The 21,692-nt window shown below is 40.8% G+C and overlaps 1 protein-coding gene across 1 annotated transcript; it reads right to left on the minus strand.

Moving 5' to 3' along the window:
- Nucleotides 1–2,021: 2,021 nt before the first annotated feature.
- Nucleotides 2,022–3,992, minus strand: LOC145438229 (uncharacterized). Its single transcript, XM_080315614.1, has 3 exons — nt 3,842–3,992; nt 3,004–3,181; nt 2,022–2,212 (listed from the first exon to the last, which is right to left on the minus strand). Exons 1-3 carry the CDS (start codon nt 3,976–3,978, stop codon nt 2,135–2,137), a joined length of 393 nt encoding a protein of 130 aa, XP_080171740.1. The 5' UTR covers nt 3,979–3,992; the 3' UTR covers nt 2,022–2,134.
- Nucleotides 3,993–21,692: the final 17,700 nt, after the last annotated feature.

Below are 21,692 nucleotides of genomic sequence, written 5' to 3' on the forward strand. Positions count from 1 at the left end.
ACGCCAGATTCGCTCGTTCAATCACGTAAGGAGCAGTGGTGAGCGGATTGTGCTTTTCGAGACTCCGTATCCCTCCGACAACTTCAGTGTATGAGGAAAACTCCCTCCGACTCCGAAGAGCTCCATTCCAAACTCCGAGATAATCCGATGAATCTCGTCAAGTATCCGAAACATCGGACACTACAGCAGACACTGCTCAACAAAAATGCCTTGCTAGATCACTAGGTTAAGGTAGCTCGTATAGTCAATCATACCATTTTAACCATATCATTAGAGTGGCAAGCATGGTACACTTGGTAATGTATTTTACTAAATAAATGTGATAATATGGTTGGCCTTATAGTATTGTCGACTCTCCAGTCCTCAATTGCAGTGCAGATGTCAGACTTTTATGCACTTGGCAATCTTTTATGCATGTTACCTGTCATATTACAACTTTACAAGGACAAAAGTTACAACACTCCGAAAATCTCCGAAAAAATATTTGTAGTAAACTCCGGACTCCGCTCCGACTGTCACAAAATCAGCTAAACTCCGCTCCGATGCTCATCACTGGTAAGGAGTTAAGGCCAGACCAGAGAAAGGCAATATAGACACGCGTGTATCAGGAGCACCAGCAATTTCTCGACTCCAATTCACTGAGGCAATTATGCGTGAATGGATATAGAATATATAGATGATAAGAGATGGATCTCCTACCGGCTGAATCAGAGATTGATTGATTCTGCTGTGATGATATTCTAGAGACGATCTCTTAACCAGACAGATTTCAGTATAGCACCATTTGTGCGAATGAATGTTTTGCATGAATAATGTGGTGTAGCAATGCAATCATTCCACTTGTGTCGGAAATATGTCATGAAATTAAAGTTTACGGCGGCGTTGAGCCGCAAATTATCTTCGCTTTGATTATATGCACCCAACCTAACGTATTTTATTTGTCAAGGCCACTGCATTTGCAGGCGTGATAACTGTTGCGACCTAGTTCTGACTATAATGATGACGAAATATAATATTGGCGGAAAAGAAAGGAGGTGTCATATTTCATAAACATATGTAAATCGATCACGTCGCGTATCAGTTATGAATCTTGGAAATAATAAACTGACACTATCAAAATGAGTAATGACACTACGTGTAGATGCAAATCTCGAAAATATTCAGCTGTTATGATTCAGGGGCCAGATTTTAGGACATTATACCTCGTTTCACACCAGTTCTGCCTAACACTAACTTTAACTTAACCCTAAACGGGATTTGAGAAACCTGAGATTCCTAATCATATTATTATCTCCTAACAATTTACCTCCGTTCGAATTTACTGGTTACCAGAGTTGGCCGATACCGATATCTTTACGGTAGGGCCAGCATCTACGCGACAAACTGATTCCGCACTTAGAGCTGATGGCATCAGCTCTCCAATTAGCTGGGGGTGGTAATGCACAGCAGTCGGAGTTGATCAATGATATATATACCGTTGGAGTTGATGCAGTTGCGATTCCCAAGAAATGTCGGAACTATACTTCAAAGAGAAGTAGAAAATTAAAGGTATGAAGAGCACCCATGTTTGTAGTTTCAAAAACTAGATTAGGTGGTCGTGAGGTCGTGTACCTTTAGCAGTTAATATGAGTTAGATACTTCCGAAACTGAAAGATGGATCTTTTTGACTAAAGCAGAATGACTAATGAAGCGACCAGTTCATAGAATCTCTAATATATTTTCATTCACCCCGATATAGGGTTAATTTCGGGCGGTGTTTTTAAGAATAGGACTTATAACGATGATGGAAAAATATCCTCACCCTACTTCCTACTTTCTAATACCAAAATTATTGAATGTTAGTATTTTCCCTAACAACGGTTCAAGTAGGAGTGGAAGTAGTCCAAAAACATTAACCATTGGGCCCGTAGAACAGGTGGACAAGTCCTACTCGAGTATACTGAAAAAGCAGTATATGCTTCGTTACATGATATGTCGCAATCGCGTGAACCCCATTAGGCCGCTACAGATTTCACACATAATACAATGGTATGTTTTCTTTACTGAAATAACGAACACCGTTGATACGTTGCAAAGAGGAAAATACAATTCAACGTTAAATCGTGGATCGTGCTCGATTGCCGAAGAGCCGATATCAAGCCTCGGAGAGATAGTTGATGGGGGTGTTCACGCAAAGAAGTCCCGGGAAATTGCAGAGCCTGCGAATCATATCCTGAAATAAAGAAAGAGGAAGAGAGAATTATGAAAATTTCGTATGCATTCATTTGATCGTCGTTGCTAAGTTGCGATTTCCAAAAAAAGTATTGTGATAGTTTCGCGTAATAAAGTGATAACTGTTAAGGAGTGGTATAGATTCATAACCACTTGAGTAGGTACTGCAGGGGCTCCCAAGCGTTTTATGGTCGTGACCTGAAATTTCAATTTGTAAACGTTCTGCGACCCCATAATTTGCGAAGTGAATACTACAATTTATGTACAGTAGTTGCAATTATGCAATTATAAACTCGTCGTCTGTCTATGAAGACTATAGAAACGTACATAGGTCAGCTGAAGCGATTTCTATCTCTCTCCAATCGAATTAGCCAAGTAATGTAACGTAATGTCCTGCGCCAAGCGAAACATAGATAGCGATCTATATGTTATTTGGCCGCTCTGAGCTTGTGTCTTGTGTCAGCACATAGCACTATCGCGCTTTAAATGACCATTCGACAGGTCTTAATACCTCGTTTGCCGGGTTCACATTCCTCAGAGGTCGTTTTTATTCTATTTTGAAAAAATGAACTAAAGCGACCTCTTAACTGGCATTTTTGTGAAGGTCATTGGTAGTTAATTTTTGTCTCTGCGACCGCAAAGAATAGGCAAACCACATCATTTGGGTCGTGACCCCTACTTTAGGAACTCCTGAAGCAGTGGAACTAGGATGCTAAACACAATTTAGTACTCCAAAAAGGTAGAAGTGCATCGTTACTGAACATCTCTGACGAAAACATGGCGTTAACTTACTGCGTCTTGCCTTCTTAGACAGTAACCTGATGGCGCGACTATCGGCATTGCAATGAAAGTAACACCGCCGCAGATAGGCCCAGACACGCACACCAGGTCTTTTCTTGTGTCACATTCTCCTAGCCGTTGATAGCCACCGCATCGCTGATATAGCTGTTTCGGGCATTGGTAACAGCACCTAAATGTAACGTATAATTTAACGTTACGTGAGCAGAGGTGTCCAAAGTAGTCAGGGGAGGGAAATCCATTTAAAATTGCAGGGCGCATCTTCTCGACTAGTGCTAAATGACTAATGTCACAACAAGTAGGTGGTATTTTCGAAACTAAATTTTGTTAGCTCGATACAGGGCCTATTTCGCCCAGTCGTTATGACAATTGAGCACGTACAGGTGGCGCAAACATACGCACAAACTACAATCTACTTTAGAAAACGCAAGGTCGAAAATGTAAGCAGCTTTGCTTGAAAAATATTCGGTGGTAGAGGAAATAATCTAAAAAGAAGTGTAGCGCCAGTTACAATCTCTTCGTGAGAGCTCCGGGAAATTATAAAAACAAGATACCCTCTAAGCGAAAAGACTGTACTTACACCAGTGTACCATCCGTGATATATTGGTGTGAATAGACATACACCACAGTATATATGAAACACAAAATGCTAATCCAAATGATGCATGCATTGCACGTCAGGACGCAAAAAGGCATGCACGTAGGCACGTACGATTTATAACCGAACAAAACGTAAACGCTAAGAGTGTGACAACAATACATATAATCGCCGTCGCAATAGATGAAGGTAAAATCGCTTAATCATATGAAACAGGCACTATCCCACACTCACCCACAAGAATCTTTTATTGGCCTCCCTCCGCCAAAGCAATACGGGCGAGGACAAGGTCGTTTGCATGGTGGGCAGAGTATGCCTGTACAATACGCTGTACTGATGGCAAGCAATAATATGAAACACAGCGTATGCATGATGGATTCTTGTCTAATAATAGAAAAGGGACGCACATTCATTACATGTCTTATCAAGTCACAGAACTATATCCTACCGCCTATAACGTTGCTTCTCAAGTAGAAGTAGCAATGACGCCGTAAATTTGTTCTTAATTACAAGTATAGATGTGAAAATACCCGAGAAGACATGCGAAAACTATTTGAAATAGTAACTGATGAACTGAAAATTAATCAAGTAAGCATATGCAGTTTAAAGATGTTGATTTGTTTTTTTTTGCGGTTTATTAGAGGTGGTAATTTTCGAAATTGCTGACTGCATCTTCGCTACTGACGAAAAATGGCTAACGACACTACGAGTGCGAGGATCTTTGTAACTATAGGCTACATCTCGTTACTGCGACCCTGTGGTCATGAGAACTTTTCGCATCAACGCGATGCAAGCATATCCGAAAACTCACTTTACTACCTTACACGATATCGAAAGTGTTCAAAGCAAGTAGTTCGTCAAGAAAAACTGTTGATTAAAAGTTGCAACGCAATCATTTGAAATAGATCGCGGCCAAACCTACTTGTGTACCCGGGAAAAGCAGAAGTACTTGATTACAGACTAATAACCACCTCACTGCGCATCACACAGCTATCCAATCGCTTACTTACTTTGAGTTATCACCCATAATATACAGAAGCCTGCAGTACCGGCGAAAATTTACCTTTTTCAAATACGCGACAGGTACTATCTATATCCACCACCCAAGCAAAGGCGTTTTCTACACGACATAGGCTACTTCCATTACGATACGATGTTATCAAACCACCCACTTATCCCTGACCTACTAAGTATAGCACGAGCTTCTGTGGTTTTGAACGTGCGCATCCACATAGTTACAATATAAAACGTTATTTTAGTGAAGTAACCTCATGTTGAGATTCTGACAAGGACAGGTAAAATAAACTAGTAGAAATACGATGTTTCATCTAGGCTACATTCCATGGTGTTTTACAGTTATTTTCATCGTTGGTTTGCTATGGAGATAACACTTTGAAGTTGAGTAGTAAGAGAAAGCGATGTTTCATTTGATTGGTCAACCGGCATTCTAGGTGAATCTTATAAATCAGTAACTTCTCTGTTCAATTGAGCAGAGAATCTATGATTACTTGGATGGCGATACATGATAAAGATTCATGATTGACTAACCCAAACCTACACCAGACTAAATGCCTTATTAAACGAAATGCGAAAACCTTGCTGGCCAAATTTCTAGCCATAAACCGTCATGAAATGAATTGTGCGAAAAGCGTGCGCAACTGCGCATCCTACGTGAATTCCATTAGCCATAACGCGGCGGTATTTATATATGTCGGAAACAGGTGAGAAAATGTATTGCTCTGCTCACGGTACCAATTAATTGATTATTTTTAACATAATGGGGTTCCTTGAAACCTGCTGTTGTCATACGCGTAAGAGTGTAGGTGGCAATTTATATGGTAATGGAGAAATCAATTACAACACCCCCAATTTCATTAAACCTCAAATCAATTTTTCAGAGCTGAATCGGAAAGATTAAACACTGATTAGATTGATAAAATCTAAAGTAATGAGGTTCCTTGAAATCTTCTGCTGTAATAAGCGTCAGAGTGCCGAAAGCAATTTTATACGGTACTGGAGACATCGATGACAAGACCACAGATTTAATTAAACTTCAAATATTTTTTTCATTGCCGATTCGGAAAGATGAGAATGTTCGAACCGGCTTAAATACGAAATTACATCTTTCGAGAGACTTATCAACCGATTCGTTAAAAAAGTCTTAGTCAATATATGGTTGTTGTATTAAATATGGACGTTTCATTTTGCCTATATCAGTTCGATTATGGCATTATATTAATCACGTCGGTGTGTAGTCAATACAGGAAGTATGCTCTCTTTTACGAATAATCTAGATCTGACAACTGATTCTAATTGCTTAATGAAAATATATTGCTCGCTTTGATCTCCCTTGAACGGGCTCTTTACTCATAAGTTGTAATAAAGTTTACAAGTAGGCGTAAAATGACGCTGGAATATACAAATGAAAATCGAATGAATTGGAATTCAGATTAAAATACATGTATGTGAACACCAAATGTAAAATATCAAACGTGATCGAGAATAGATTTAATAGTAAGATTACTAACAAAATCCAACACTTGACGCGTTTTCAGACTTAATACAGTTGCGGTGGTAGGAATAATGCAGTCGCTCCCAAACTGTGTTACGAGTACCACAAGTGGTACTTGAGACTCTCTCAGGGGGTACGCGAAAAGATTCGGCGGATGTAGAAATTAATGAAGTTTTGAATTCGATACAGCGAGAGATACTAGGTTGTCGAGATGAACTGGGCCACCGTCACTCTAGGCCCAGTGTTCTTTTAGGGCTTCCCAAATTTCGGACTTACAACTAAAGTAGAAAATTATTGGTTGTTTCTCGCTATGTCTTGTCGATAATACGAATATAGCCGACGATCAATAGTTGCGGTACAGCTATAACAGCTGAATCAAAGAGGTATTCACAAAATAAGCGCACCTTCGATACTTCTAAATGTTTTTTTCTCCTGATTTATGGCGTATAATGATCAATTTTTACGTGTGGAAACATAACAAGCAGAAGCCAGCACCCAGAAGCCAGAAGCCAGAATCCTGGCCAAAGCGAAGATTTTCGTCGCTATGTCGTGTTAAAACCATACAACGAAATATGCTACTAGATATAACCCTGAATGATCTAATAAACATCTCGATGAACGCTCCAGAGCAGGTCGCTGGCGAGGATGCACAAAAGATAGCTGACAAGTGGCAAAAACAAAGGACCGACGAACAGTGACAGCGCGGGCATTGCAATGCGTTGGAATCTGCAATCAACGAAGAAATGGGAGCTGGCGGACTGGAACGGGATTGCGAATCTGTTTCGTTGCATGAGATAGAACCTGAAAAATTCGTTCTGCGATTGTGCACTTCCAGTAGCCTAATAAATAATTCGTTCAAGCAAATATGGCAATTTTTGGTATGGAAATGACACACTTGTGGTCTTTTTAAACTACTTAGCGGTCACCCAAACCAAAACTTGGAAAAACTGTATAGGCCTACCCAAATTCTACGAATCTTACATTGATCTGGCATATATTCTATCACGTTACACTGCGCCGAGCAGTTACTATCAAATTGTGATTCCACTTAAATCAACATCAAAACTTTACTCTTATCACCGGATTATGCACATGTATGAGCGGTGTTCAAAAATGACTTTTTTTTGAAATTGTACCGGCTATACTTGATAAAATTGTTAGATTACCTAAAAAAACGCTGCATACCTATTTAAGCTCAATTCCAACCTATAGTGGCATTGCTATAAGAGAAAAAGTTTTGGATTTATTTATTAAAAATAAATATGAAATTTCCTCAAATCTTATTGGCTATACACCATGAGATTGTTTGATTGCCGGAAAAAGCGATGGACAACGGATTTAACTCAATTCGAACCAGTAGAAAACGAAGTTACTGATGTTCAAAATTCAAGATTTCAAATAATAGTTGTTACGGTGGTTAAAAATCTATAATAAATAATTAAAGAATTTGCCACCGTAAATACTATTTTTTCAAATCCAAAATTGTGTCCTCCAATAACTTTGCTTGTACTAGTTGTAATTGAGCCACATTTTTTGCGCATCGTTTCTTCAGACAGCCTAACAATTTCATGGGGTAGTCAGTGAAATAGAAAAAAATATTTATTCATTTTTCTCTTATGGCAATGCCTCTATAAGTTAGAATTGCACCAAAATTGGTGTGCAGCATTTAATTAAGCAACCCAATAATTTTATCAATTAGCCAGTGCAATTGGAGGAAAAGAAGTCATTTTTGAACACCCCTACTGTATACCTCAGTGGTATGCATTAGAACCGACATTTTGGCACGTTACAAGCTAAAGTAGGGGTACAATTCTGAATATCGAATTTTTAGAAATCCTATATTACGACCGATCGGGAAATATCCCAGAATGCAATATCTAACATGGGTGGGCAGAATATACTTGGACCGCTTGCTGTACTTATGACAAGCAACAGTATGATATACATCGTATGTATGATGGAAGTTTTCTCTATTGGAAAAGGGACGAATACTCATTACAGATCTTTTTAAGTCAGAAAGCCAAAGCCTACTGACCATATGCGCCTATAGAGGTGGTCAAAGTACTTGCGGTTTCAAATCAAGTAGAAGTAGAAGCAATGCTGCAAATCATTACTGAATTACAAGTAGATGTGAGAATGTTTACGAAGGCATATCAAAACTACTTCAGATATAAATAAAGATATGAAAAGTGTTCAAGTAAGTAGTTTCGAGATGTTGTATTGGACGTTTTGCAGTTAATTGGAGGGGACAAATTTCGAAATTGATGAGTATACATCTTCGCTACTAATGCTACTAAAATGGCTAACGGGTACATATCAAATAGTGTTCTGTAAAAATCTGTTAAGTAGACTTCTACTATACGTCTGTAGAAGCAGATGTAGTCTACAAACGTAACTGCTTGAATAAGTAGTACGTGTAGGCATAATCTACTTGTGTACTCTGAAAAAAGTAGACGTACTTCGCTACTGACAACATCTGTGAGCATCGCACAGCAAATTCTCTGTACAATCGCCCACTTCTAAGGTATTACCCATCATTTAGAAGATACCAATTCCGGTGACTTGAATCCTTTCAATTATACTGTTACAATGACTCAAAATCAGGATATACGTTGACCCATATTTTAATAGGCCATAATTGACCTAATCCATATTAAATAGCAGTTTAGCCTACTGTTGTTTTCTTCATTTGCCTACTTGGAAAATCGCCATATGAACTTAAAGTGAAAGAGAAAAGAATAGAGAGATATTTTTCGCTTCGTCAACCAGAATTCAAAGCGAATTCCATTGTATTATATAACATCTCCGTACACTCAAGTAGAATCGATGATGATTTAGATGACCATACGTATCCATGATTCATGATTACCAAAACCTAAAGGCCTCGACCTGTGGTTCTCAACCCTAGACAAACCATATTCCTCACACTAAAAATCCGCCCGGACAGCATACGGCGACTCCTGCGGCAACCTTGCTAAGCAATTATGAGCCCAAAATTATCACGATGTGAACCGTCTGAAGAGCGAGCGCATCGCAAGTAATAGTAATTCCATTTGATATAACGTGGCGGTATTTGCACATTTCGGATGACGGAAATAAATTATTTCGCACACCCACGGTACTAATTCATGGATCATTTTAAAGGTAATGAGGTTTTCGTGAAATGTTTTCTTCTGATACAACTCATACTTTTGGAAGCAATTTGTACGGTAATCACTTCCGCCTAGATGTGGCGAGGTAGAGCAGTGGTTGCTGTTGTTGGTATTGAGTTTGTGGTGCTCGGCAGCTATGGCCTTGTGCACCAGGTCTATTAGTTATGTATTCATTATTCCATTATATCTCTCTTCCAGACAATAAAACAAATTCTATTACCGAGGAAATCGTGGCGGGATGGGTCAGTATGCTATCCATCAAGAAAGGCACGCCGTGTTCCCGGGCTATGCCTTCCAGGTATTCCCGTTCGCGTGAATATTTTGGGCAATGAATGAGGAAATGTTCAACCGTTTCTTGTCGTTGACAAGTACGGCAAAGCCCATCTTGGTGGCTTCCAATTCGAAGTAGGTGATTGGCAAGTCGGCAATGCCCTGTTTGTAGACGTACGAGGATTGACGATTGGATTCGTGACGATATAGTGGGAAAACTGGGATTTCGTTGTGCTGTGAGAAAATCCGCTTGAATTTGGAATCGTCCGTATGCTCCCTTAACTTTTCAAACCATTTCTCACGACAGTGTTTGGAGACTCGAACTTTGGCTTCCTTCAGCGACAAAGGGGTGGCTAGGAACTTGCAGCATGCTTGGCCAGTTTGTCTGCCCGTTCGTTGTATCCGACGTCTTGATGTCCTGGTATCCAGACTAGGTGTGACGAGATGTTTCTTTGTGATAAATCTCTGCAGATAGTGATGATATTAGCAACCATATTGTTGCCGAGACTTTTGTTTTCGATGGCCTGCAATGCACTCAGACTATCGGTGAGGACTGCTATTTTGCATGGAGGATAGCAAGTTTGGTACGCCCAAGTGAGACTTTTGTAGATCGCGAATAGCTCTGCAGAAAAAACGGACAGTAGACAATCAAGGCCCAAACTAAATGAGAAATTGTAGTTGTGAACATGAAACCCAGCACCACAGCGGCGATTATTTTTTGAGCCATCAGTGAATATTTTGATAAACCCTTGGTAGTTGTCCGATATGTGACGATTGCACACCTGCGAAACAGCCGCAGGATGACCTATTGAAGGTACAACCGCGGTTAGGGCGAGGTCAATATCAAAGGGGTGTGTTTCACACCATGGGGGGATGGGAAGTTGTTTCGATCGCTGAATTGACAGTTCTGTCGGCAGTATCCCACTTGTCAGCATGTTGAAGGTATTGAAACGATTCGAGTCGGGAAAAATTTCATGCCAGCTATGGCTGATGATTTGCTGACAAGGATGAGCATCATTGGACAAAATAGTGCATCTCAATTTCAGGCACGACTGGAGATGTCTGAGCTCTACAGGTGGTTCTCCGCAGAAGTGCTGTAGAGCATACGCTGGAGTACTACGCATCGCACCACAGCAAATTCGTAACGCAGCATTCTGAACTCCTTGAATAGCGTTGAGATTATATCTGGGTGAAAAAAGGTAAGATTCGTACCCATATTCGATTATAGATCGTATGAGAGATCTATAAAGGGCCAGGAGGCAATCTTTCGATGCTCCCCACGAGGTACCTGCCAAGGCGCGGAGTAGATTCAGTCTCTTAGAGCATTTTCCCACCACCATCTTCGTATGTGACCTGTAATTTAGTTTAGAATCGAATATAATGCCGAGATACCTGTATTCCTTCTGTACAGGTATGGCTGAGCCGTTGAATACAAGATTGATACTTGGGATTTTTCTGCGTCGCGTGAATAATACAGCTGCCGATTTCTTGGAATTCATTTTGAACCCCCATTGTTCACACCACGAGGAGATCTGGTCCAGCGAAGATTGAATTTTCTGAAGGGTTTCAGCAATGACTAGGCCTGATTCCCAGATACACACGTCGTCAGCGTACAAGTTCATACTAGCTGTGATGTTTTGCGGGAGATCATTTATCATGAGCGAAAACAAAACCGGACTCAACACACTTCCCTGAGGTATACCGTTTTCGAGTTCGAATGTGTCCGACAGCGTTGTACCGATTCTCACTTGAAAGTTGCGGTCAGTGAGGAAAGACCGAATCCAATTGACGATGTTACCCTCGAGCCCGATGTTTCGGAGCTTATAAATTAAGGCGTCGCGCCAAACTAGATCGTAGGCCTTTTCAAAGTCTATAAATATTGCCACAACAGATCTTTTACTCCAGAGCGATTTATATATGTCATCGTGCAGAAGCGCAATGCAGTCTGTTGTTGATCTGCCAGGTCGGAAACCACTTTGGTTTGGATGTAGGATATTGTTGTTATTTAGCCACCAGTTCAACCTATTCAGAATCATCCTTTCCATGATTTTACACAAATTGCTGGTGAGAGAAATTGGTCGGTAAGAGGATGCGATGTCACGGGGTTTTCCGTTCTTTAGGATTGGGACAACAATTGAATGCTTCCATTGCTCTGGGCATCAACCACTGGTCCAGGAGTCGTTGAATGCGTCCAGTAGCATCGCCTTGCAGTTTGTGTTTAGGTTTGACACCATTGCCAGGCAAATGTTATCGACCCCAGGTGCAGTATTTCTTCTGGGTTTCAGTACTGCCCGTAGTTCATTCATGCTGAATGGAGCATTGATACCGTGATTTGGTGAGCTCGATGTTGCATTCGCTCTAGATAATTCAGAATCGAGAGTTGCTCTCTTTATCAAGTGATTGGTGTCGAGATTGGTATTACTGCTGACCTTCGCAAAGCATGTTGCCAGCTCGTTGGCCATTTCGAAGTCGTCTGTTAGCGGTCCGCGGGGCGATGTCACAGATTGGATCTCACTCCAAGTTTTGGAACCAGACATTGACCGAATAACTCTCCACACATTTGATAATTTTGAGGTGTTCGAAAGTCCACTACAGAATGTTTGCCAATGCGACCGCTTTGCCAATAATACAGTCTTTCGTGCAAAGGCGCGACTGCGTCTGAACTGGATAATGTCCCGTTCACAGAAAGAGCGTTTCATTTTCAGGAATGCAGCTCGTTTGAGACGGATTGCCCTGGAGCACTCTTCAGTCCACCATGGCACGCTGTTCTTCGTAAACGGTTTCGTCATTGGAATTATCTCCTCTGCTGTTTTTATAATGGCTTCTGTGGCTGAGTAGATGGTAATTAGTCCATTCGTCCGGGGAGAATTTTCGAAATGAATCTGAGATAACTGTTTGAATTTATTCCAGTTTGCTCTTCGCAAAGCCCATGAAGTGTGGTGTCTTTGCGGGGCAGTTAATATGACATCAAGGACGCTTATAACAACGAAGTGGTCACTACCAAGGAGTCTTTCTGTTACTGATGTTGTTATTTTGTGTGCCAGGTCCTTAGAAGTTATTGTCAGGTCAAGCAGAGATGTTGAACCTGGGTTAGGACGAGACATATTTAGGCGCGTCGGGGATGTCGTGTTAGCAACAACAAGCTCGGATTCCTCAATCAAGTAATGGAGATGCCTACCGCATTCATTAATGGATGTGCTCCCCCAAAGGGGGTGGTGTGCATTGAAGTCCCCCAAGAAGATACTCCGCGAGCCACATCGCTCGGCAGAAAAGCAGCGCTGCATGAGAGAGCGAGTGATTTTCTTGTTGGGGGGGGGGGGGGGATATATAAATTTGCATATCGTAATGTCGTCGATGATTATTGCTGAGCCTCAATTGGGTGAATATTTTCGATGTTAATTTCTAAATATCGTCGCCCGTTCTTCACGAAAATACAAACACCACAACCATGGATGTTGCGATCTTTCCTCAGCAAAGAGTAATTGGGAATTCTCGGGAAATACTTAGGAATCAGATGAGTCTCTTGCAAGGCTATTATATCAGGTTTCGTTGGTAAATTTTCAATATAGTGTTTAAAGTCATCTATTTTTCTGTATATCCCTCTGCAGTTCCATTGAATCAGAGTGAAAAGGGTTTGGGTTGGGAGTTGCTTTGTGGCTTTTGTCTTTGGCCCTGCATGAGTGGATCCTGGCGAGGTTGACAATGTTGTCGGCGAGAATCAGCAGGTCGTTCATCGCCTGCTGAGCTCAATGTACTCGGGTATTGGTTGGAACTAATCTCGTCTTCCTGGAAGAAATTGGCGGTGTCCATTTCGTTGATTGGGTGATTCGGCGAGAGATCCAGGACCTCATCGCGGTGCTCATTGACGGAAGGAGTGTTTATATTTATTCCGAGTGTGCTTTCAGCAGATTTGGCTATGATCGAATGAATTTGCGGCTTTCCGCCATCAGAGATGGAAGCAAGAGTATTCGTGATGACATCGGCTATGAAGGTGAAGAAATTATTCAAAGGTATTGTGATATTTCCATCCGGTGTGAGGGATGGCGCGGACGGAGTGGTGGCACATGCACCTGGAAATGGTGACGGAAATGTAGGTGCTACGTCTCTACCGTTGGTGTATTTTCGTGAAGGTGGAGTCAGCGTAGGAAAATCAGTTTCTGAAGTCAAGTTAGGTGCTTGGGTTTGATTTTGTAAGGTTTGTCTGGCTTCCCAATAGTTTACTTTGCTGTGCGCCATAATCGAGTTTATTCTGGCCTCTTGCTTGTATCTAGTGCAGCCCGCGTACCCGGCAGAGTGCGGTGAACCGCAATTCACGCAATATGGTTCGTTTGTGCATTGATCATATTTATGCCTCATTCCACATCTTGTACAACGTTGCGCGCTTCGGCATTGCTTAGCTTTATGTCCGTAGCGGCTGCAATTGAAGCACCGCATAGGTGGCGGATTATATATACGTGTCCGGAACCTTAGGAAGCCAATAGTCACAACCGAGGGCAGTATGGTAGAACCAAAAACTAGTAATACCGAGCGACTCGGACAGACTTTGCCATCAGTACGGTAGGTGAAACGTTTCGCAATAAGAACGTGCTGGTTTTCTAACGCGCTTTTCACTTCGTCATCAGTCATATCAAGTGGAACATCAGTTATTACGCCACGAACCTCAGGACTCCTCATTTGATATAGCTCACACCGCACCTCAATCTTCCTACCTGTGTCTCCTAGATCTACGCACGCGAGTAGATTTGCTAGCTGTATCGAATTACGACATTTAACGAATAGATCTCCCGACGGCAAGACCTTTATTTCCTCATAGGACCCTCCGAGAACACGGTGCAGCGCTTTGTTAATCGCAATAGGGCTGTACTGTCGCAATGGCTTCGTTAAACCTTTAATGACCGCGGTGAGGTTACTTCCGATAGCCATATCATTACCGACGATACCTTTAGAAGCGGGTCCAAATAATTCATCGCTCGCGGTACGCTTGTGACCGACGCCTGCGCTAGGCATCTAAAACTTAGTACCACTAACTGAACGTATATAGGGGTTGCAATATATATTACTATATATAACTTGAAAGCGACTACACCTGAGCTGCAAGAAGAAGTAACTCCGTGGTTGACTACAAATGTCGTTCGCTCCACAGCAAAAGGAGAGCATCCGACCTCAACGACGTCAAACACTCGAATGTAGAGCAGTGGTATAATCCACAGATGCAACACCAATGGGTAGCGGGTTCGCGTCCGACCGTGGTGGACTCTAGATTTACTGCCTGAGTGTTGGAGGTTTATCTATACTCCTCCTCGCCATTTCATCTGTGAAAGCGCGGTGTTTTAGAATAAGCCTAGAAGTGGGCCGTGCTATAAGTCGGCAGCTACGGAATAAAATGAAGAAGATTAGCCTGGTGTAAATCACCAATTGACCATGGTACTCGATAGACACCATGAATACCACAAACAACACAAACAGCTTCCGCCTTTAGAAAAATCAATCAGCATAACCGCAAATATATAAATCTATATAGTCGTGCCGATTCGGAAAGGTGGAAGAAACAATTATCCCTTATCCATTAACTCTATCCGAGGACTTACATGATCTAATTCTGACTTTCACCATACTCGGCAGATTGTTAAAATACTCATTCGTGTTGAAGAGCGTTAGTAAACGGTGAAGATATTTTCCAGAGTTGCCTTTTAATTTACCATGTTTTTTTCTATTAGAAAGGATTGTTGAAGAGGCCTGACTTGGTTTAAGTATGAAATTACATCTTTCGACAGACATAACAACCGACACATTAGAAAAATATCTTAGGCATTAGGTGGTGGTGGTATAAAATATGAACGTTTTATTTCACCGATATCATGTCGATTAAGGCTGATTTATCATAGTTAACCTAGTTTCTATACCAGATAGCAGTTTATAGGCAAAATTGCAAATGCTTACTCTTTCCCCTAACTGGAAATCACTACCTGCAGTAGAAATTTACGTCTACATCTATTCAACTACCGACGATGGCCACTTTGACGACCTCTGTCGAAATGGGGGCCCTACATACTCAAAAGGTTATGTTATCAGAGAATGCACACTTCCACTTACCAGTTTCATGGACAGAACTGCTTACTTTTGGGGATTTGGATTTTGAAAAAAGTGTCAAGTATGAAGTTTACGGATAAGTCTACGTAACTTGTATTTGCGAAATCGTCATGAGAACCGCTGGCGATGGCCATTGCAGTAACTGATAATTATATATACGAAGATTGTGACGATTTGTAGCATCACTTGTCTTTTTACCGTAGCTGTGTCGATGCGTCTTAATTGCTGAAAGTGTGGCACCCCTTGACCTAATCGTCCTTTACAACTATACTCATACTTTATTCCTTTAAAGACTTTTTTATCCTCGTTCTTCATCTGGATGTAGTTTAGCGATATCTTGGAAAAAGCCGTTTCTACATGTAATTACGCGGATCATTACTGCGTTACTTCTACTTCCGCTTCAGCACCAATGCTTACATTGACCGCATCTGTCTATTCGTCCTCGCCAACGTAATTGCAGCTTGCAGAGAATATAGACGCATCTCTGTGCAATGTGAAATCAGCATGAAGCAGATGACCAAGGGTCAGTTAAACAGTGGAACTTCACTAGTTCGGATCGACATCTGCCTATTCGGCATTCAGTCTCAGACTGTGGTACAGTCTGCGACCCATAGAACTACAAACTCGGCGATCAAACAATAAAAGCATGGTACATCGTGTGCATAATCTTTCATATGATTTCTGATCTCTCCACTCCAGGCAACACCGATCAGGGAGTTTTGCGAGACACTGCTTTGCATATCATTACGCGATGAATAGCATAGATCAGAGGTCACCACTACGCGGCCCGCGCTCTGATTTGTCATTTCTGGAGAACACAAAATAACGCGTTTTGATATGACGTAATTGATGTTACTTTCAAGACATATTGTTATTGTTTCAAAATCATTGCTATTCTCCTGTTGCAAACACAGGGTTGTAACCAAGTCACAAGGCTCCGAGTCACAAGTCGATCTGAGTTTTATAGTTTTGACTCGAGTCAAGTCAAGTCATTTTCAATTCACCAGCGAGTCAAGTCCGAATCCAAGTCACCGAGCAGAGGGTCGAGTCCGAGTCATTGTGTTGACTACCCAGTTTCCAGTTAAATGCTTGTTAAATCCACTTTTTATAACTCTGTTTGGTGATATCGAATGGTTCGCATTTAAAATATACTAATTCTCTTCATTTTTAGCATTTTCTGGACGCATTTTCAAGTACCAGTACCAATAAACGAAATCCCAATCGTGTGATTACTTTACTATTCCTCGAAATTACAATGAAACGTTGGTCTTGGCCGTCTGAGTCTCGAGTCATATGACTTGGTTCGAGTCATGCGCAATGACTCGAGTCCAAGTCGAGTCAATACACAAATTGACTCGAGTCAAGTCGAGTCATTTCCGTATTTTGAGAAAATGACTCGAGTCAAGTCGAGTCATCTGAAAAACTCATGACTCGAGTCATTACAACCTTGTGCAAACAGCATTATTCCTCGGAAGAGAATCAGCCGATATCAATGGGGACATTGCCTTGACGTGCAATGGCCCAGACACTGCCAAGTTCGCGATGATTCGAAAACGGCTTAGGGCCCCCCTAATAGATCACGCTTTACGATGAAATGTACAATTGTACATACATTCTCTCGCAATAGGACCAATATCGATTCCCCAGTCGCTGAAAAGTGTTGTAAGGTATCGTGCGCAGCTTAAAACAAAATGAAAATATTGATCGTGATATTTTCTGCTGTATTTATATGTTTTTATACAATAATACTCTCTTTGTGGTAACTATGACCATCGCCCATGTTAGAGAGCACAGCCTTGCATTGACATAAAGTTTTTAAAACGTGGTTGTTAAAACTGTGCTGCCAATTTTACCTCAACATTGAATTCATGCGGCCCTCGGCCTTAACGAAATTTGAAAATTGGCCCGCGACCCGTTACGAGATGGTGACTCGTGGTCTAGATAAATAAAATTCTCACGTGTAGGAATGAATTCTGAAGTGAACCTCGGTAAAACTCAAACCCGATTTGCTATCGTTTCACGAAGAAAACTCCCAGCCTTCATCACATTGCAAAGGACTCCAAAATAAAATCCGCGCTTGATGGTGAATTGGCGATCCATCTGTTTCTTTTTCACGGATCTTATTGCAATTATAAATAACCTAAATTGGGTGCGTATTGAATGTTTCTATACTTTAGGGATATATCAACCATTGGACAGTTTAAGCGCTCTTCTCGTTCTCCAGTCTTAACGACGTGATAAATAAATTGCATCTGACATAATTCACGACGAAGAAGCAGACCAACTCGCAAGATCGGCAACGACATGCGAATTTTTAGATATTTCACAAACGCGAAGTCTATCTCCCGAAAATGCAGATCAGTCGTAATGAGCAATAAGTAAAGAGTGGAAGTAAGAACTGCCCGAAGTTAGCAGAGACAATACCAGGGCTTCAATCATGGATAAGACTCGTCCATTCTAACCCGAAATTAAACCGGATATTGCGAGCTAAATCTGTAATGCTGAATCTGTACATTATTGGGTGTAATGGTGACGGATTGCTGACATTTGGTTCGACTATGGAGAATTTCCTGCAAGCATACCTGATATTCTCCAAATATAGACTATCTGTCATTGAAGCTGCCAGGAATCCTGTCGTTAATATTGCGCTATCAGACGTAGCCTACAAACTAACTAGTTCACTATCCTGTTGAAGAATTTGCTATTTCGTCAAATACAATACAAGAGGACTTATTACAATCAAACCGTCTGGTGCACAAGATCGTAGAAGTCGAGCACCAAAACTAGACATCAACTGCTTTTCTCAGACTCATACAATGATCTCTTCATGCAATGTTTTTATTCGCACAAATTTCTTCATTACATCACCATTTACAAATGGTCATGTATCCGTTATGACGAGCGGAACGATTAGGTCAGCCTTCGATGAGAATCGGTTTCACCGGGGAAGGAGTCCGTGGGCAAACTAATCCTGGGAGTTTGCAAAGCTTGCGAACCATTTCCTGAAAAGTTAATTACACTGGTCAACAAAATGAAAAAATTTTAAGCAGAACATCTGAGAGTCGTTTCTGGGGTTTTTAAGGTTGCTGGTTACGAATATGACATTAGTTTTGTGAGATTGGCTCTTTGTCAGAAGATATTCACACCCCTAAAAAAGCCCAAAATTACTGAATTTACCCTTAAATATTTCACTTGGTAGGAAGAAAATCATGTTTTTTTCTAATTTTATACTGCGCGTAAATAACTATTCGACTATGAAGAACCCTCATGTCATTCTCAGTCATCCCATCAATATTAACATGACATGATGCGAAATATTTGTTTGTCAAAAAAGCAGTTTGTCAAGCCTAAAAATAGTACTTTTGCACAACGGAAATACATATTCTCCTGTATCAATTGTTCATTCCACCAAGATTAAAGAGGAGAACAAAACTATAAAATTTGTCCTTGAAAGGCTACCTAAACAGTCATATGAGTTTCATTTCTTTTGACTGTTAAATGGATAATTTTCCGTTGAGTCAACAAAGTGGGTATACCTAGTAACCTTATCAAACGAGAAGCTCAAATCTGGTATCTGTTATATGCGAATGCCGATGAAAGATTCAAATTTCACATGAGAAAGAGTTCACTGCATGTAATTTCTCCTAAGATGTAGTAAATAAAACTTTTTAGATGATCATAAAGCACCCAACCACAAACAGTTGGTCCGAAAATTCGTATCTGCATAACGAGGATTTGAGCACAAACATGAGCATAAAAGTTCACTTTCTGCTCAGAAATCTTGATATGTTTCCTGGTCATCTTGTTGATTAGCAAGGGGAGAGGCTCTACCAAGACATCAGAACAACAAAAGAAAGATATCAGGGCAGATGAGATGAAAAACTGAACATATCATGTCAGACTATTGCCGGAACCTTTCAAGAAACTGCACTAAATAGCTTACAGGCGAAAATCTTATAAAAATACAATTTCGATTTGAAATATATCAATAATATTATATTCCAACTGATTATTTCAAATTTAGAATAGGTGGTTGACGTAAAAATGATTGAATTAATGCCACGTTATTTGAATATCCTGGTAAATACTTAGAGACGGACTTTCAGCATTCCCGTGGCCACTTACTGGCCACGGATAATTTCGTGGCCGGTCACAGATATTCCGTGGCCGGCCATGAAAAGTGCTATTCTGTGGCCGGCCATGGTGATTTTCATGGCCGGCCATGAAATTTCAATATGGCCGGCCATGTCAAACTCATTTTCATGGCCAGCCATGACTAAATTTCATGGCCGGCCATAGCCAAATTTCATGGCCGGCTGCAATATATCAAGTTAGTATTAGTGATAAGTACTCTACGTGGCCCAATCGTGGTCAAATGCATGATCAATTATGTTCTATTATGGGCGTACAGTAAATAGAACTAGGTGAGAGCGAAAGTTTAGCTCAGTTTATATGCATTTTCACCCGAAATACCGGACGAATAGCCATACAATGAAACGATAGGAAGAAGATGAAACGATCTGGAATAGTCTCTATATATCAATTAAAAACACACAAAATGATGTAAAGAATGCATTTAAAAGGGGGATATCCGCTAAATGAAACAGGAAATAATGGTATAGAAAGCTAGAAGCGATGAAGACATCATCAAAACTGGTACCTGGGAAGTGTTGATTTGTATCTTTTTTTTATAGAAATAGACCTAAATATTCGGCTGACACTCGTCACAGCTAATCGTATGCAACTGCATAGACTTGAAAAAAACAATGTATACCAGATATCTGTCACAAATCCCTATAAGTTCCCCAAAAGCTGTGAATTTCACATGTCATTCTGTGGCCGGCCACAGAACAGCTCGGAGCTCGCTGTGGCCGGTGCTTCCCCCATTCTGATATTGATTTTCAACCGTAAGATGTGCAATGTGCATTGTGCAGTTGCAATCGATTGTAGAGTTAGTTTTATTTTGTAAATATGCAAACCTACGATTAAACAATGTGATGATCATAATGTCCTTAATTTTTCAACTATGTTTATCGTTTATGATGAGTCTGCGATGCGAATAAGTGATACAGATATATCTGATCATGTAGTTTAAGGATGTAGGGCAGGGGCAGTTTAAAATCTTTCGTGGATTGCCCCGATGAGTTTATGAATAATACAATACTGTACTGGGAATTTGTCTTAATTCACTGCAGATTTTTTCGATTTACGCTTAAGTAGACTCGACTATATACCTCCTTGAATATAATCTATGTTTCATCGAGATGCTGGATCGGTCAATATGCGGTCATTTAACCTGTTTTCTTGTTTTAAATACTAAATACCGTAATCAAAGTACCCGAAAGAAACAATTAGGGAATCAAAGAACCAAGAATATGTGGAAAATACTCTTTCAAGTTCCAGAAAAGCTGTGAAATCCACATAACATTCTGTGGCCGGCCACAGAGCAGCTCGCAGCTCGCTGTGGCCGGTGCTTCCCCCGATCTGATATGTCTTTCCAACGGTATAGAGGACATGTAGTTGCAAACAATTCCATAGTTTGTTATTCTTCGTATGGCAGAATAGCTGTGAATTGGATAATGCCAGGCTGATACAATCCTTCCTTTCTGTATCAGGTATATGATGAGTCCGCGATATACGGTTCTATACATACTTGATTATCCTACTGCTATACAATACATACGACGTTCAAGATACTCAACATCAATGGAGCTTGCACTCATTCGCACGATGAGAATTGTGTCGATGAATCTATGAATATTTCTATGGTGTAGCAGCACTTGAACTTGACACACTGCAGATATGTGCTGTAGATGTAGAATAAAGGCAACGATGTAACCTAACCTAACTGTAATATTGGTAATATGTGGGGCTTTGTTCCCACAAATTTGATTTTGGTCACGTTTCCGATCCCATATAATTTGTGTATATATATGCATCTAGTAGCCGTTCTTCCAGGTTGAAACAAATCATGTACAAATAAAATGGATGTCGCAGTCACTATCGATGGCGTGCATGCCAGAGGATATATGATTACTTGGGTGCAAGGATCGTTTTGTAT

This window comes from Botryllus schlosseri, chromosome 1 (genome assembly GCF_051294905.1).
Source record: "Botryllus schlosseri isolate E-star chromosome 1, Bs_hap1, whole genome shotgun sequence".
Classification (NCBI taxonomy): domain Eukaryota; kingdom Metazoa; phylum Chordata; class Ascidiacea; order Stolidobranchia; family Styelidae; genus Botryllus; species Botryllus schlosseri.

What these genes read in the sequence shown, in the direction of transcription:
- LOC145438229 (XM_080315614.1), bottom strand. Translation starts at nt 3,978, where the DNA reads ATGCATACGCTGTGTTTCATATTATTGCTTGCCATCAGTACAGCGTAT. An exon ending in CCAATAAAAGATTCTTGTGG is followed by an intron (nt 3,182 to 3,841) that starts GTGAGTGTGGGA and finishes CGTTACATTTAG; the next exon opens with GTGCTGTTACCAATGCCCGA. An exon ending in GTCTAAGAAGGCAAGACGCA is followed by an intron (nt 2,213 to 3,003) that starts GTAAGTTAACGC and finishes TCTTTATTTCAG; the next exon opens with GATATGATTCGCAGGCTCTG.